At 17.9% G+C, this 17,971-nt stretch overlaps 6 protein-coding genes and 1 non-coding gene across 7 annotated transcripts; 5 read left to right on the top strand and 2 right to left on the bottom strand.

Annotated features, from left to right (window-relative positions):
* Positions 1-890: 890 nt before the first annotated feature.
* On the top strand, positions 891-2,419 carry PRELSG_0906400 (conserved Plasmodium protein, unknown function; the record flags this gene model as incomplete). Its single annotated transcript, XM_028676488.1, has 4 exons — positions 891-992; positions 1,208-1,531; positions 1,617-2,064; positions 2,157-2,419. The coding sequence occupies 4 exons, from the start codon at positions 891-893 to the stop codon at positions 2,417-2,419; spliced, it is 1,137 nt and encodes a 378-aa protein (XP_028532972.1).
* A 951-nt stretch (positions 2,420-3,370) lies between these two features.
* PRELSG_0906300 (conserved Plasmodium protein, unknown function) lies at positions 3,371-7,021 on the top strand (the record flags this gene model as incomplete). Its single annotated transcript, XM_028676487.1, has 2 exons — positions 3,371-4,502; positions 4,590-7,021. The coding sequence occupies 2 exons, from the start codon at positions 3,371-3,373 to the stop codon at positions 7,019-7,021; spliced, it is 3,564 nt and encodes a 1,187-aa protein (XP_028532971.1).
* Positions 7,022-7,925: 904 nt separating this feature from the next.
* PRELSG_0906200 lies at positions 7,926-8,034 on the top strand. The gene has a single exon (XR_003699263.1). It is a non-coding gene; the product is annotated as a small nucleolar RNA snoR07 (small nucleolar RNA).
* A 378-nt stretch (positions 8,035-8,412) lies between these two features.
* On the bottom strand, positions 8,413-9,693 carry PRELSG_0906100 (conserved Plasmodium protein, unknown function; the record flags this gene model as incomplete). Its single annotated transcript, XM_028676486.1, has 1 exon — positions 8,413-9,693. One exon carries the CDS (start codon positions 9,691-9,693, stop codon positions 8,413-8,415), a length of 1,281 nt encoding a protein of 426 aa, XP_028532970.1.
* A 648-nt stretch (positions 9,694-10,341) lies between these two features.
* On the bottom strand, positions 10,342-11,117 carry PRELSG_0906000 (conserved Plasmodium protein, unknown function; the record flags this gene model as incomplete). The annotated part of the gene is made up of 2 exons (XM_028676485.1): positions 10,342-10,616; positions 10,898-11,117. 2 exons carry the CDS (start codon positions 11,115-11,117, stop codon positions 10,342-10,344), a joined length of 495 nt encoding a protein of 164 aa, XP_028532969.1.
* Positions 11,118-12,611: 1,494 nt separating this feature from the next.
* PRELSG_0905900 (heat shock protein DnaJ homologue Pfj2, putative) lies at positions 12,612-14,249 on the top strand (the record flags this gene model as incomplete). Its single annotated transcript, XM_028676484.1, has 1 exon — positions 12,612-14,249. The coding sequence occupies one exon, from the start codon at positions 12,612-12,614 to the stop codon at positions 14,247-14,249; it is 1,638 nt and encodes a 545-aa protein (XP_028532968.1).
* Positions 14,250-16,506: 2,257 nt separating this feature from the next.
* Positions 16,507-17,529, top strand: ERC (endoplasmic reticulum-resident calcium binding, putative; the record flags this gene model as incomplete). The annotated part of the gene is made up of 1 exon (XM_028676483.1): positions 16,507-17,529. The coding sequence occupies one exon, from the start codon at positions 16,507-16,509 to the stop codon at positions 17,527-17,529; it is 1,023 nt and encodes a 340-aa protein (XP_028532967.1).
* Between the last annotated feature and the right edge of the window lie 442 nt (positions 17,530-17,971).

Genomic DNA, 17,971 nt, shown 5'->3' with positions numbered 1-17,971 from the left:
AATATATATAAAGAATAGTATATAAAAAAAAAATATTAAAATGATGAATTATAATCAGTTCTGCTTCTGAACTAAGATTGATGACAATTTGTTAAACTGATTTAATATTTTTTTTATTATATATATATAAATACTATTTCTTTATATGTATTTTTATATATTTTATATGTTTTTAATTGAAATATATTTAATAAATTAATGCCTTTTAAAAATTTTTTTTTTTTTTTAAATTGAATAAAATTATGAAAAAATTTAATAGAATAAACAAAAGACATATTTATGAATCTACAATTTTTTTTTTCTTAATATGCTTATATTTATAATAATATATAAATTCACAACATATATAATATATATATATATTTAAAAAAAAAAATATATTGCATTTCTATATGTTATAATGACAATAATTTTTCGTATATATATATAAATGTTTTATTAATGAAGAAAAATGTGTAATATTGATTATAAAAGACAAATTTTTTTTTTCTTCTTTAGATAGAAATGAAGGCAAAAGAAATAGCTTATGCAAATTTTGAAAACTTTTTTTTAATTAATAATAAAATATTTAAAAGAATAATTTTTTTTTTTGGAGTTAATATACTTTTTTTATTTAAAAAGAAAAATAAATTTATATAAATGCTTATAAAAGTATTTACTTTTTTTTTAATATACATTATAAATATATCTTTATTAATATTACGCATACAATATTATAAGAGGTCTTTTTTTTTTTTTAAACTTTAATTATAATTTAGCATATTTTTATTATATTTTAATTAGCAATTTTTACTCTTTTTTTTTTTTTTTGTTGTTGTTATCCATCTTATTGAATCAGTAACTTTTTTTTTAACTAATTTTCTTTAAAAACATTGTAAAAGAAAAGAAAAATGACAGAAACAAAATTTATTGATATTGATGCTAAAAGGTTATATAATGTTATAGAAATATTTGAGAAGAAAATTATTAATTTGTCATTAATAAATGAGGAGGTTCAAAAAAAAAAAAAAACAATATATATATATATACAAAAGTGTAAATGACACTAAAAGAATTGTTTATATTTCTTAAATTATAATTTAATGAATGAAATATGGCATAGATGAGGCATATAGTTTTTAGAAAAAAGAATAAAAAATATATATTATTAAAATATATATGAATAAAGTGATAAGTACATATTTCATAAAAATTTCTAATATAATAGGTGTTAGAAAAATTAAACGAAAAAGAGTTAAAAACGATGCCTCAAGAATTTCTTATTTATTTTAAAGATATAATAAAATTAAATAAATTATATGAACACACTCAAATAGAAAAGATCGAAGAAATAGAAAAAACAAATGATAGTGGTAATGAAAATCTTTCCTTTTTTAGAGATCAGGAATTAGTAGTGAAAATAAAAAAGTATTGTTTTGCTTTATGCAAAATATTAAAAGAAAATGATAATCTATTTCAAATTTTAAATTCTTCAAATGACAAAGATAATCATGATTTTTTAAAATTTTTACATATTATTAATGATTTAAAAGTTATTAAAAAAAAAAAATTAGTCTTATAACAAAATAGTCTAATTTTAAATATTCCTTCTTTTTTTTTTCTTTTTTTTATTATAGAATATTTTTTTTATTAAGTTTCAAACAACAGCAGAAGAAAAACTAAAGAGGATTGATAATCTAGAAAAATTAAAAGAGGAAGAAAAAAAAATACAAGATCAAGAAAAAAAATTAAATGACGAACTAGAGAGCATTAGAAAAGAAAGTCAGTACGAAATAGAAGAATTAGAAGATATTCTGAGAAACAAGGAAAAAGAACTGGATGATCTAAGAAAAAGCTCTGAAGAAAATATAAAAAAGTTATTAAATATGATTCCTATAAATGATGCTTCCGAAAATTTAGAAAATATTAATATTTTATTTGAAAAAACAAAAAATGTATATGAAAACCAAATTAAAACATATCAAGATCAAGAAATAAGCTTGGTTAAAAAAAATAAATTATTAGAACTAGATATCAAAAATTATATTGATTCAATAGACAAAGAAATAAATATAATGGATAATGGTAATAAATAGACACATATATATAAATATTTGCACAATTTTTATTATTATTTATTTATTTTTTTTATTTAAAAATTTATACTTGCATTATAGAAATAGAAAAATTGAATAATGAATTAAAAGAAAATAGAATAATCGAAAATGATTTGGATACTATTTTAATGCGAAAAAAAGCAGAAGATGAAGAAAATCAGATTTTAAAAGAATTAACTGAAAAAAGAGATAGAATAATTCAAAAAGAAGAGAATATAAATAATGAAGCGGCAATTATTATTCAATCATACATAAGAGCAATAAAGCAAAGAAATTTATTTAGTGAATATCAAAAGAAAAAAAAAAGAAAAAAGAAAAACTAGTATATAAAATAAAAATTAAGTGAATAAAATAAAGTTTTCTAAATAAAATAAATTAGTACTTTCAAAAATTAGTTATTCTTCAAAAGAAAAAAAAAAAAAAGAATACATAGATTTATTATTCCTGAGAATATTAAAAAAAAATATAAAATATCATAATTATATAAGGAATATATAAAAAAAAAAAAAATATTTGAACATAACCTTATTAGGAATCAAACAATGGTATGTGGAAATAATTATATATAAATAGAAATTAAGTTAATAATAAATAAAATACATAGAAGATTAAGCTTCTATATTGTTTATTTATTTTTTTTTTTTTTTCACTTATAGTTAATATTAACTGAATTAATAAAATAATAATTAAATATATAAATGAAAAACTTTGTTTTTATATTTTGTTAATTTATTTAAATTAATCCCATTTTTTTAAAGGTATTATATATTCTTTATATTTTGCTAAATAATATACATATCTTTTTTTAAAAAATTTATATATATACATTTAAAAAAAAAAAAAATTAAAATAATTTTGTTTGATTACTTATATTTCAAATATAATTCATAGAATAAAATATTATGTTGTCTTTTTTCAATTAATATAAAAATCTACAAAAAATATTAAAAAAAAAAAAAAAAAGATAGTGTGCATATTCTAAATGATAATATTTGGAATTAATAGAAAAATTTAGTTCTTATAGATTTAAAAAAAAAAAAAAGTTTATATTGTCTTAAAATTTAGTTTTTTTTTTTTTTTAATTTCTGTATTTGTTTTATTTTAAAATTTTTATATATTATGTATTTTATAATTTTTAATTGTTAACATTTTTTTTTTTAAATTATATATATTAATTTGATTGTTCTTTTTTGTTCTTTTTTTTTTTTTTTTTTTTTTTTTTTTTTGTCTTTTTTTTATGATTTTGTTAATATAGAAAAAAAAAATTTATAAAAATGAATGATATAGACGTTGAAGAATATAACAATAATATAATTCAAGAGTTAAACGCAGCTGAAGAAGAAGGGGAATGTTCGTTATCAGTATTTTTACATGATTTAATAGAGATAGATATTGAATCCAATTTTACTTTTAATTATAAAGTTATTGATAGAATTATAGGTATATGTATTAATTCGCTAAATAGTCATATGACTTTATTAGCACATGAATGTATGTATTTTATTCGATATTGTATTAATAAATGTATTAACATAAAAGAGGAAATAAACGAAAATTTCTTTAAAAATTTAAATGTTATTATAGATATATGCCTAAAAGAAAACGAATTTTCAGATGATAGCTTTTTGTTATTTGAAAGAACATTTTTCTTTTTTGTTTTAGATTTAAATAATATAACAAACTTAATAGATATATGGAAATATTACAATGTAGAATTAAGCAATTTTTACATATCCTTATTACATATTATATCGTTTCATCTATCCTTATTAAATGAAATTTTAAATAATTTAAAAACAAAAGATATTGATATTAATTACATCCAGAAAGGTTATTCTCGTATTAAAATAATAGAAATAGCTTTTGATTTATTATTGCCTATTTTTCAAAATACTGAAGAGATAAAAAATATCAATAATTTTGAAAATTATATAAATATTATCTTAAAGGAATATGAAAATGTTCCAGATATAGAAATAAAAAAAAAAATTCTTTCTTTATTTAAAAGTATACATAAATTTACTACTGAGAAAAAAATTGACAATTTTTCTTTATGTAGTCAGATAAGTAATTTAATAAACAAAAAAAGAAATTATTATTTGACTTTAACAAAAGACAAAGATATAAATATAGATTATTTAAAAGATAATTCATATATATATATAAATAATAGTAGCATTTTTGTTAAAACATTCGATGATAATATTAATGAAAATGAAGTATCCAACAAAACAATTTTAACACCTAATGGTTATAAAGGTAGTTTACTAATGAATATTTTTTATGTCTATTTCTATAATACAAAAAATAAATTACTTATGGTGATATCATATGATAGAATTAAAATAAAAAATGAAGAAAATTCAAAAATAATTACTTTTTATTTTAAAAAAAATGATGCTATAGGTTAGAACATATTTCACTTTTGTGAATAGCAATAATATTAATTATATGCAATATCCACTGTAATTTTTTTTTTTTTTTTTTTTACAGGAGTTCTCTCCAATAAATTAAGAAAAAATTTTGAAGATCGATTTTTCGATAATGTAGAAATATCAATAAGTTTTAGTTCAGAATCAATAAAAAGAAAAGTATATAGTTTAATAAATTGTGTAATAGAAATTGAAAATATTAGTGATGATAATGAGAAAAAAGATGAAGGTGAAGGTATTTATTTAAAAGACAATTTATACATAACTAAATTAAAAAATGATATAGATAATGACTCAAACAATATGTTGATAAATAATAACAACAAAAGTAAAGAAAAAATGGAAAGAAGGAAAGTTAGTTTTGCAACAACAAAAGAAATTTGTTTATTAAATGATAACATTTCAGTTGAAACTAAAACTGTACTATTAGAGGAGTCATTAAACAATATAGATTGCAATAATAACGATCTGATAAGTCATCAAAAAAATTTGGAAATTAAGAAATTAGTAGATAATGATATTACTGATGTATTATTTAATGAATCAATAAACTTAAATGAAAAAATTTCATTAGCAAAAGAAAATGAGATAGAAAAAAATGGAGGTAATCTTAAAATTAGTTATGCAACAACTAGGGATTTAATAAAAGAAAATTATATTTATGATGATGGTGGTAAATGTAGTAATCAGCTTTATGAAAATTCATTAAATGAATTATCACTAATGAATGAACATAATTTAAAGAATACTTTTAATGAAAACATGTGTGATTTTAATAATGAATTGGCTTTAAATGAAGAAAACCATTATGAAGATTTATTGCTAATGAATTTATTGGAAGAAAAAAATAATCAACAAAATTCTAAATTTAATAATTGTAGTCAAAACTTAAGTACATTAAATAAGGTAAATAATGATAATTCTCCTAAAATACAAGATTCAAAAAATCAAAGTATAAAAATGGATATTCATATAATAAGGAATAATACAAATGAAGAAAAAATATACAATAATGAAAACGAAAAAAATGAACAGAAGGAAAAGAATCAATGTAAAATGAATGAAGATAAAAAGAAAAACATTGATAGCTATGAAAAAAAGGTTAATAAAAATATTGATAACAGGGATATATCTGGTGAGGAAGCATTAAAAAGTATTCAATCAAAGAAAGATAATTTTAAATGTAAATCTGAGGAAAATAAAAATATAAATGAAACAAAGAAAATATTAAAAAATTTTGTAGTGGGAGATGACAAAGAAAATTCATTTCAGGATCATGGTGAAAAAAATTTGAAATTAGATGCAGAATATGAATCAAATGTTTCAAATTATTCACAAAGTATCTATTTAAATAAAAATGACAACATTTTGAAATCTCCTGTTGAAATAGTCAAAGAATTACTTAATTATGATGAAAAACAAAAAAGCATTGATGAATGTATACAAAGCTTAAATAAATATGAAAAATGTAACAAACCAAATATATCCAATGAAGCAACAAATAATAATAATATAATTATTAGAGTAGATGAAACAAGCAAAGTGAAAAATAAAAATTTGCAAAGAATACACTGTAATGTGAGTAAAATTAATTATGAGAAAAAAGATAAAAAAGAGAAACAGAATGAAACAAAAAGTGAAAAGGAATTAAATATAAAGAATAATATTTCAGATAAAAAAGAATTACCTGAAAATGAAGATGCATATAAGAGTAATAAAATAGAAAATATAAAAAATTTTGATTATATAAAAAACAATAATATTAATGTAACAAAAGAATATTCAGAAATTGTAAGTATTTTGGGAAATGATGAACCAAGTAATGAAATTATTTTAAATAATGAAGAAGAAAAAGAAAATTTGAAAGAATCTCATATAGATAAAAGTTTCCTAGGTAGCAAAAATAAAAAAAGAATAAGTACCAATACGTTAGATAATAATAGTGATTATTATTTGAAAAATAATATAGATTCCCCGTATCCTATAAAAAAAATAAAATTCAATAATTATGATTCTTCATTTTTAGAGTTATTAAAAAAAGAAGATAATTTAGAGAATTTATCAGCTAAATATTTAATAAAAGCTTATACATTAATTCAATATAATAAAAGATATATACATATTCAAATCATTGATTATTTTAGATATATAAGAAAAGAAATTCTATTATCATATGAGAAAATAAATATGAAATACAGCAATTTATTAAATGAACTTCAGCTAGAATATGAGATGAAATTTCAAAATATTATATCAAAATATTCAAATCGTTTAATTACAAAGAAAAAAAATATTAATATGAATACACCGAAACCAATTGATTTAAATTTAATTAAAGAAAAATTTAATTCTCTATATAATACATTTAACATAGTTCAAAGAACTATGAAAGATAAAATTTCAAATTCTAAAATTTTAATGAAATATAAGCAAAGTGATATATATACACCTTCATTTTCTTTAGCTACAATTATATCAAAATATTCTACATAATCTCAATATGTTTAAAAAAATTATTTATAAAGTGTTTTCCTTATTTTCATATTACTTTTTTTAATTTTTGTCTATATATATATATATATATATATTTTTTTTTTTTTTGTGTAATAATTGTTTTTATAGATAATATTAATGTTTGCATTTTTTCTTTTTTGTTTTTTGTTGTAAAAATAAAAATATGTTTACAATCGTATGGGAGTTTCTAAAACAGTTGTATTTATAAGTTCTATATAAGATAAATAGTTAAGAATTATTTTTATTAAAGTTCATTTTTTTCTTTTATTTGAAAATTAAGGAATGAATTAAACGCTTGTAAATAATAGTAAATCATATTAGGATATAAGAAAATCAATAAAATAACAAATAGTAATATTTTATTTAATAAATCTCTAAAATTAAAAATAATAACAAATTTAATTTATTCCAATTTGCTATAGTATATGGCATAAAAAATATAAAGCTTCAATTAATAAATTGATTGTATTGCAAACTTTTATTTTAAGGATTTTTTTTTGTTAAATTTTTTAAATTATTAATATAAAAAAAAAAAAAAAAAATAAACAACAGCAATAAGCAACCCCTTTAAACTCTATGAGATACAATTTTTTAATTATTTCCTTTGTAAAAAATATATATATATACTTTGCGGAATTTTTTTTTTTCTTGTTTTAAAGATTTTTTTTTATATATTTTTTATAAATTTTAAAAGAATTATTTAAAATAAAATTAAATAAATAATTTTTTTTTTTTTAATTATTTTAAATTTTTTTAAAAAGTTTAATGAATTATTTTTATGAATGTTCTTAAAGGTTTTAAAGATGCTTATTTATAGAATTTCATTAATATATATAAAAATATATGTAAATTTTTAGAGAATTAAATATCTTTTAAAATTAAATAATTCTTAAAATGATGAATAACTTTTAGCGATGGGCGGACTGAAAAAAGTCAAAGCTTTTGTTTGTAGAAAATCGCACAAACTGATAAGAATTAATTTTTTTTTTAAATAGTGTGTTAGCAAAACAAAAAAAAAAAAAAAATAAATAAATAAAATAAAACAAATTATATGCTAATTTTTATAAATAAATTTTATTCATGTTATTTATTAAAGAATAAGAAAAAAAAAATTTTTAAAAATATTTTTAATTATTAAAGAAAAAAAATTAAATTGGGAAGGAAAAAAAATAAAAAAGTAAAATAAAATAATATGTATATCTTTTCATCTCAAATAAATAAACATAATGCTCAAATTAATTAAAAATAAGAAATTATATATATATTAATTATATTATTTGAAATATATTGATAAATGGATAGTAAAACATTTGAAATGCTAACATATAATTTTCTTTGTTCATATATTATTCCTTTTATTATAGTTTTATTTATGAGTCAATAAAGAAAATATTTTTATTACATTGGAAATTTTTATTGGCATCATAATTTTCAATAATATGTATAGAGATAATAGGTGTAAATAATTTTATTTTATTTATTATATCACACATGTAGGAAGAGTTATTAATAAAGTAAAATTTATCATCAGGAAATTCTATATAACAAAAAAGAAGTTCATTTTTCTTATTTTTTTTTATAATATCGGAATAATCTATTATACATGTATTTTCAGCGAAATCTAGAATAGTGTCAATAAAGTTGGTTTCAAAATAAATTAAAAATACTGTAAAATGTATATACATATTTTTGTCTAAATATAAAACAGGTGTAATATTATTATTATTATAAATGTTTTCTAATATGGTAACATGCCTTTTTCGTAATATATTATTAATGTCATTCATTATATTTTTTTCTTTCTCTATAATAATTTTTCTTTCTTCATCTTTTATTTTCTTTCTATTTAAAAATTTCTCATATTTTGCTAATATTTCTTTTTTCAATTTTTCATAATCATTTATATTTATTAATCTTCTTATTTCTTCATCTTTTATTAAATCGTCAAACATTTTAATGTAATTACTTGCATCAGCATACAATTCCAAATGGTATGAACATAAAATGCAAAAATATAAGCATTTATATTTTTTATTATTAAGTGAGAGAGCCTTTTTACAATCGTCTAAACATTTTACATACCTTTTTTTTTTATAATGAATTACTGATTTATTGCAATACATATCTGATAATAAATTTATAGCTTCATTTTTATTTGTATTATTTTCTGTGTTACCCATGATAAAATTACTTTTGCAATCCTTTTCTTTTAAATCATATTCATTTAAGGGGTTATTGTCTTTATTTAAGGTGCTGTAGATGCCGGAGTTGCTTTTTTCTATTAATTTTATTTGGTCATGGTTTTTATAATTTCTATTAATTATATGATTATGATTATTTTTTTTTAAGTTATTACTATTAATTGAATTAATATAATTATGTAAAATACCTATACCTTTATTATAACTAATAATAGCATCTTCATAATATTTCACACCATCTCTAAAATAATCATTTCCTACTTCTTTATAATTTTTAGCTAAACTCAAAGGATTTTCATCACTAATCATCAAATTATATAATGCCTCTAAATCTTCATTCTCTTCAATATTTTTAGGAAGTTCGCTCATAAATAATGGATGATCAACATCTTTATATTTTTCAGATAATTTTTTTATATAATCTTCATCAATATTAAAATCATCATCCATTTTAATTCTCTCTTACCCTCTTTTTATAATCTCTTTTTATTTTTATAAATATTTATTTCATTTTTCTATTCAAAGAAATAATTACAATTAAAGATAAAAAAAAAAAAAATATATCTTTGGATTTTTTTATATTTATAAATAAATTCAAAATTAAAAAAATTCGTAAGTTATTTTTTTTTTTTTTTAAAGGAATATTATTTTAATTACAATAATATATTCATTTTATTTCATTTTTATTTTTTTTTATTTTTACATATATTAAAGCAAAAAAAAAAAAAAAGAAAAAGAAAAAAAAAAGGTAAAAAAAAATATATATAGAACTTTTCTTTAATTTTAACAATTCCATTGGTTATTTTTTGCTAATATACATATATATAAAAATATATAATTTAAAATATGTTATATAAAAGACCAAAATATTTAAAAATATACACTATACATTATTATATATTGGTCATAATAATTTACTAAAATAATTAACTTAATTCTAATAAAAAAAAAATAAAATCATTTAGTAAATATATATTAATTAAAAAATAATAGAAAATTACTGAAGTACAAAAAAAATATATAAATGAGATGAAAATTAAAATATTAAAATACTAATACAATAAGTTTTCAATTATGAAAAAAGGTTGTTTAATGAAATTAAATCTTTATTTTTTGAACACAGCTTTCATATTTCCTCAAATGCCTATAGCATCTAGTATAAGAGTTAATAAAATTAGAGGTGGATTCAGTCATATTTTTAAGACAATTATATATTTTATTTTCATTATACAAGCATTCACTGCTTGTTTGAGGAATTCTTATATTATTTTTGTTTACAATATTTAATTTATCTTTATGAGTATTAATATATTTTTCACTTTCCAAAATTAAATCATCTATTATCATTTTTTTTAGTTTATCATATTCTTTACCTATAGAATAAAGAAAATAAAAAAAAAGATTAAACAATAATTTTTTTATTTATAAATAAAATAATACAAAAATATTTTGTATTTTTTCATAAATAATACATAAAGATATATATTAAAGTATTTATAAACAGTTAAATGTATTTCCCTGAATATATAAATATATATATATATAGAGAGAGAGAGCAATTTTCATTTATTTTTATTCATAGTAATTTTACATTTAATATTATTATATATTAATAATTATAAATTATTTATCCTTAAAATTTTAGTTTATATACCATTATATTTTAATGAGTCTTCTGATTTATTTGATTTTACACTTTCATCTATTTCTGTTAGTTCATTATTTTTATATAGATTATCATCTTTTTCTAAACTTTTTAATTTTTTTTCAAAGACAGTGTTATCCCTTTTCTGAAAGTTATGCAAAAAGTTATCATCTAATAAAATTAAACTTCTTTTCTCATTTTCTTCATCTTTTGATGTTACATTTCCCATTTTTATTTTTTTTTCAATATAGCCTCCTTTTATTTTAAAAAAAAATATATCTATTTATACACATATATGTTTATATATATGCATATATATGTATATATATAAGAGCATTGGTTAAGAAAGATAAAAAAAATTGTTTCCAAGTATTTACATATTATAATATAAATATAATGTTAGCTCGTTATTAAAAATTTCTTTAATTCACAAAAAAATATTTTTTTATAATGTGTAAATTTATTAGAAAAAAAGAATTCTTAATTTTTTTATTACTCAATAAAATATTTTATAAACACTAAAGTTCATATATATTAAAAAGAATTATACTATTGAAAAAAAAAAATACCTTTATGCTTTTTTTTTTTTTTAATGAAAAAAAAAAGATAAATTTGTTAAAATATGTTTTATGATTTTTTTCCTAGGCATATATAAAGCTAGTAAAGCTTAAAAAAAATTAAGAATTTCATTATTTCAAAATATCTTTATGTTGTTTTTTGGTTAACTATTAAAGATGAATTATTTTTTATTATTTATTCCTAAAAATTATGTAATAATTATTTTGTGTTTCTTCTATTTTTGCATAAAAAGCTTTTTTAAATATTATCTGTAGCGCATAAACTTTTTTTTTAATTTTTTTTCAGGAAATATCAAAATTTCATCAAAATAAAATAATAATACTTCAATACTACAAGTAAAAGATATACATAATTATTGAATATTCATGAAATAAATATTTTTATTTTTTTTTTTCTAAAATTCTTAACTATGTAAATAAAAATTATACCTTATAATTTAAATAAAAACATTACCTAATAAAAGAAATTATTAATTTTATTTCACATTTTTTTTTTTATTACAAGAAAATAGTTTATGTAGAAAAATTAAAAATAATAAAAAATATATTAATTTTTCTTTGCACATTTCATTATTAAATAAAAAAGAGTATTTTATTATACTTAAGAAAAATATGCGATAAGAAAGAAAATAGAAAAGCTTAAAATTAGATAATTCTTTTTTTTTTTTTTTTGTTATTTTAAAATTGGTATTGTATAACGAAAGAAAATGAATAATTCAATACATATTAATGCATTATATATATATAATTAAAATAAAATGTATTTAGGATTATAAAATTCATTATTAATCATATATATAATAAAATATTTTTAAATGTTTGAAGAAAAAAAAAAAAAAAAAAAAAAAAAGACGTATTTTTTTCCGAATCTTATCACGTTTTTTATTTATTATTTTTTAAATATTTTTTTTTTATTGTGTGCAACAGGTATGAATGATATTTTAAAAAATTTATTCTATTTACGTACAGAAAAAAAAATTATATAAAAAAATATTAAAATAATAAGATAAAAAAATTAAATTTAGAGATGATTGATTAAATCTAATGTAAAAATAAAAAATAAAAATAAAATTAAGTATATATATATATATATATATATTTTACAAATAATTTTTAAAAATAATAAAAAATAATTAGTTATATATATGAAAAAAAGAAGAGAATATTTAACTATATCTAACAGAATAATGAATGTTACAAATGTAAAAAGAAGGAAGAAATTAAAAACTTTTCATTCTATTCTTTTGTTAATATTATCATTTTTTTTATCTTTTGGTAAGGGAATGGATTACTACAAAAGATTGGGAGTGAAAAGAAATGCAACAAAAGAAGATATTTCAAAAGCTTACCGACAGTTAGCCAAAGAATATCACCCAGATGTAGCTCCAGATAAAGAAAAAGACTTTATTGAAATTGCTAATGCATATGAAACATTATCTGACCCGGAAAAAAGAAAATTATATGATATGTACGGTAAAGATTATGCACAAACAGCACAATCTCAAGGTAGAGAGCATTCTCATGGTTTTCAGTTTGATGAAGATGTTGTGAATGAAATTTTTAGGCAGTTTGCTGGAGGTAGGGGAGGTGGTGGCGGTCGCGCTGGCAATTTTCATTTTAAGTTTACTTCTGGAGGATCAAATTATAGTAACTTTCAAGAATATGAGGATATATATAAAAACGAAGTATTAAAAATAAATTCAAGAAATTTTGAATCAGTTCTTAACGATATAACATTTTCGTTAGTTATTAATTTTTATTCTCCTTCATGTTCTCACTGCATATCTTTTAAAAAAAAATATTTAAAATTATCTAAAAATTTTGATGGTTTTGTCACCTTTGCTGTTGTAAATTGTCAAGAAGAACAAGGTTTATGCAGAAAATATCATGTTAAATCTTTACCTCATCTTATATTAATGAAATCAAATAAAACTTATGAAACTTTTCATGGTAGTAGAACAGATGAAAGCATCACATCATTCATAAATAATAATATACCTTATTCATATATAGAAATTTCCAACAAAAAAAAACTAGATAATTTTCTTACACAAAATGTTGATAAACCAAAAGTTATATTTTTTGTATCTCATACTAATAATGTTGCAATGCTAAAAGCATTATCAAAAGAATTTGAAAAAAGAGTTAATATGGCCGTTATATACAATACTAATTATAAAATTATGAAACTTTTTAAAAAAAATATTATAACGCCTGCTCTTCTAGTTGTTGAAGATATAGATAACTTATCAGGAGATTTGACGCAATTAAAAAATTTTAATTTTAACATTTTATCATTAAAATTAAGCCACATCGTTGCTCAAAATAGACTACAGAATAATTTATATGGACATGTTACAAGTTATCAAGAATTAACAAAAAAAAAATATGAAGCAGGACAATGTCGTGAAAAAGATTCCCAAATATGCTTTTTAGTATTAAAACTTTTAAAAAAAAATTATAAAAAATTCGATGATGATATAAAAAAAGTAGCAAGTAAATTTTCCAGTGATCCCTTAAAAATTTTATATATAAATGTTTATGATAATCCATATATATTAGAATCATTTGGATTGCAAAATAAATGCACATATTCCAATTGCTTAATTCTAGTAGCATTTAGACCTAAAAGACAAAAATTTCGCATCTATGATGGAGAAGTAGATGCTAATAATGTTCATAATTTTGTTGAAAATGTTGTAAGTGGGGGAATATCTATTAATCAAAATTTAATAAAAAGTTTGAAATTTATAAACAATGCAAATTATGAGGATGAATTATAGGAAAAAATAGAGAAAAAAAGAAATATTTATGTAATTTTTAATAAAAAATTATATATATTAATAGCATATACTAAAAAAATTTTAATTTCTATAAAGGGAGTATGTTTTTGTTATATGAATTAGACATATTATGAAATATGACCTTAAATATTTTAATATGATCTTTCTCTTTTTGTATAATGAATATACAATTATAATATTATTTTTTTTTTTTTAAGTAGAAGTATTAATAAAAGTATATGCTTGTATATATGAAGAACAATTATTATTTCATATAATACAACGAAGACAATCTTTTACATTTTACCTATAATGGTATATAAGTTGTTTCAATAATTGTATTAAATATTTTTAATATGCATTTAGTTATAAAATAATAATGGAAATTTAGTGTTTCTAACAGTTATGTGTAGTTAATATCATTAATACTCTTATTTTTTTTTTTTTTTCTTTGTTAATTTAAATAACTCCTTTTTATTTGTTAAATTTTTTTTTTTATAATTTATCAATATTAAAATAAAGAAAAAAACTATGAATATATTATGCATTCAATATTTATATTTTTATATGATAATAAGTCATATTATTTATTCCAAGGAAATATTATTATGATAACGTATTCATTTAAAACAGTATTTTTATATAATGCAAAAAAAAAAGTAAGATACTTAAAATTTACAAAAGGTTTTTTTTTATTTCATTAATATATTCCTTTTTATATGCATTTATTTTTATAATTTTATTATTTTATTTCATTTTATTTTTATTTATTATTAAAAGATGTACTAGAATTAATTTTATTTTAAAAATATATCAGTTTTTTTTTCTGTCATTTATTGAAATACGAATAAATTTCAATTCTTTTTTTTTTTTTAAATAAATATAGGATGTTTTTAATATAATATATATATATGCATAATTCTGTCTTTTTTACAGTAGATTAAACGCCAATTCATACCTAAAATTATATATAATAATGTAGAAATCTTGTTACATTTTCAGTATTCCTTTTTTTTTATTATGAATATATTTTTTTTCTAATTTTAATGAATAAAAAAAAAATGCATATAGGGAAGTTTAATCATAAGAAAGTTATTTTATTTTATTTATTTTTTTTGTTTATATGTTAATCATTAAGCATATAGTATTTCTATTAAACTTAAGTAAAATTAATTTTTCTAATATTATCTTATTTAAAAAATAGCTTATGATTGAATTTTATAAACATATATTAAAAAATAGAAGAATTTATTATTTTTTGTAATTACTTTTTTGTTATATTATATACACAAAAATAATCGGTATCTTTTTTTTTTTTAAATTATAAAGATATACTTTGTATTAATTTTATATCATTCTATACGTTTTAGTTAATTCATATTTAATATTAGAATATAAAAGCCAGTTTATAAGTCATAAAACTACACAAAAAAAAAAAAAAAAAATTATTTTTTTTTTTTTTTTTAATGAAAGAAATAGGTTTTTTCTTTTTGTTATTTTTTTGTATCGTCACTAAAATTTTTTTAAAATTTATAAACTGCTTATTGTTTTAAAAAATTTAAAGTAAAACTTACGAATAAGCATATGTTTTTAAGTTAACAATACATATGCAATATGTAATTTCTTTATCTAAATCATTACATTTTTTAGCGTGCATATATCAAAAAAAAAAAAAAAAAAATCATAACACATTTAAGATTGAAGATACTGGCACAATATTTTTTACTTTCTTTTTATTTTATTTTTTTTTATAATTTTTTGTTCAAAAATATTTTTTGGAATAATTATTTTTGAAAATTTTATGATATTAAATAAATCTAGTAAATTGTGAAAAATAATAAAGGAATGAAGATCAAAGTATAATATTAATAATAAATAGAAGTAAACATTGTATCTTTTTAAAATTACTATAAAAAATTAATTCTTTTTAAATATTTTTCACGAAAGAAAAAAAATTAATGCACAAGTTATTAAATATATATATATACTTACAAGAATATGAGTATATATTAAAGAAAAATGCGATTGTAATTAATAATTTAATTTTTTTTAAAAACATTCCTTTTTTTTTTTTTAGCAATTTCATTTTTATATAATTGTTAATTCATAAGCATTTTAATGAAATATTCCAATTGCATTTTTTCATAGTGTTTTTTCTTTATTCTATTTTTTTTTTTTTTTAAGTAAAAATAAAATAAAACATAATAATATTGGAAAATTAACACACATATTAAATATCCATATACATAAAATAAAGATGAGAACATATATGTGTTTTTTAGTAATAATTTTGGTATCTTATTTAAAACAAAATACCAATGCAGATCAGGAGAAATACTCTGATATGAAAGGACTTGATGATTTGTCTCAATTAAGTGATGACAAAGTAATGGAAATTTTAGGATTAAACATACAAGGTGCTAAAGAAAGATTAGAAAAAATATTTCACATAATTGACAAGAATAATGATAAAGTATTAAGTGTTGAAGAATTAGAAACATGGTCAAATTTTGTAAAGAATGAAGTATTTCTAAAACAAGTACAAGTGGAAATGAAACAAATTGATACAGATAAGGATGGATATATTTCATTAACTGAATTAAATGATGCTTTTTCTCAAAATTTAGATGAAAAAGAAGTAGAAAAACATTCTGAAGGATTATTAAAAAGATTCCAAATTGTTGATAAGGATAAAGATAATAAATTAAACATTAATGAAGTTGGTTTATTAGTTGATCCAGTAAGAGATGAAGAATTAAAAGAATTAGAAATCTCCGAAATTTTAGAACATCATGATGTAAATAAAGATGGAAGAATATCATTAGAAGAATTCAAACAAACAAGAACAGATGATCCAAACTCTAAAAAAGATGATGATATGGCACTTGAAGATTTTAATTTCTTTGACTCTAATAAAGACGGGTTTATAGACAAAGAAGAAATTGTCAAGGTTTATTTTGACCCTTCACATGAAACAGGTTCAATTAATATAAATGAAATAAAAGAAGGAGTTTTTGAAGGTAAAGAAATCACTTATGATTTATGGAATGAAAAGGCTTTAAAAATTGCTGTAACATCTTTAACTGATTATGGTGATATTGTCAGATATCCAGAAGATTTTAAATTAGATATTGGAAAAAATGTCGTTTTACCATCATCAAAAGATCATACTAGTGAAGAAGAAGATTTAGATCAAGATGAATCGGAAGGAGAAGATGATAAAGATGAAGAAAGTGCAAATGAGACAGAAGAAAAACAGCAAACTACCGACGAATTATAGATAATATAATTTTTCATATTGCAAAATATATTATAAAGAATATGAATAAATAAAATAAAAAAAGTGGATTATAATTAAATAAAGATGAGCAAGTACAATGTTGTTTTTATTTAATAATATATTACATGTTGTTACGTTATTCCTATATACATTTTATTTTTTTTTTTTTTTTTTTGAGAATACTTAGAATATCTTATTTAAAAAGATTTAATATTCAAATATACTTGATATTTTAAAAAAAAAATACAACACTTTTCATTGTTTAAATAGTAATTTTTTAAACTTTCATATTTCTCATATTTTTTCAACAAGTAAAAAATAAAAATAAATAACACATCAAATTGTCTTAAAAAATATAAAATAAATTTAATCCATAATAAAAGCATGTTATATATATAATATATTATAAATGAAAATTTTTGTAGAGTAAAATAATTATATA

This window comes from Plasmodium relictum (genome assembly GCF_900005765.1).
Source record: "Plasmodium relictum strain SGS1 genome assembly, chromosome: 9".
In the NCBI taxonomy this organism is placed as follows: Eukaryota; Apicomplexa; class Aconoidasida; order Haemosporida; family Plasmodiidae; genus Plasmodium; species Plasmodium relictum.
The sequence above is the reverse complement of the archived record's forward strand: the minus strand, read 5'-3'. Positions and strand labels throughout refer to the sequence as shown.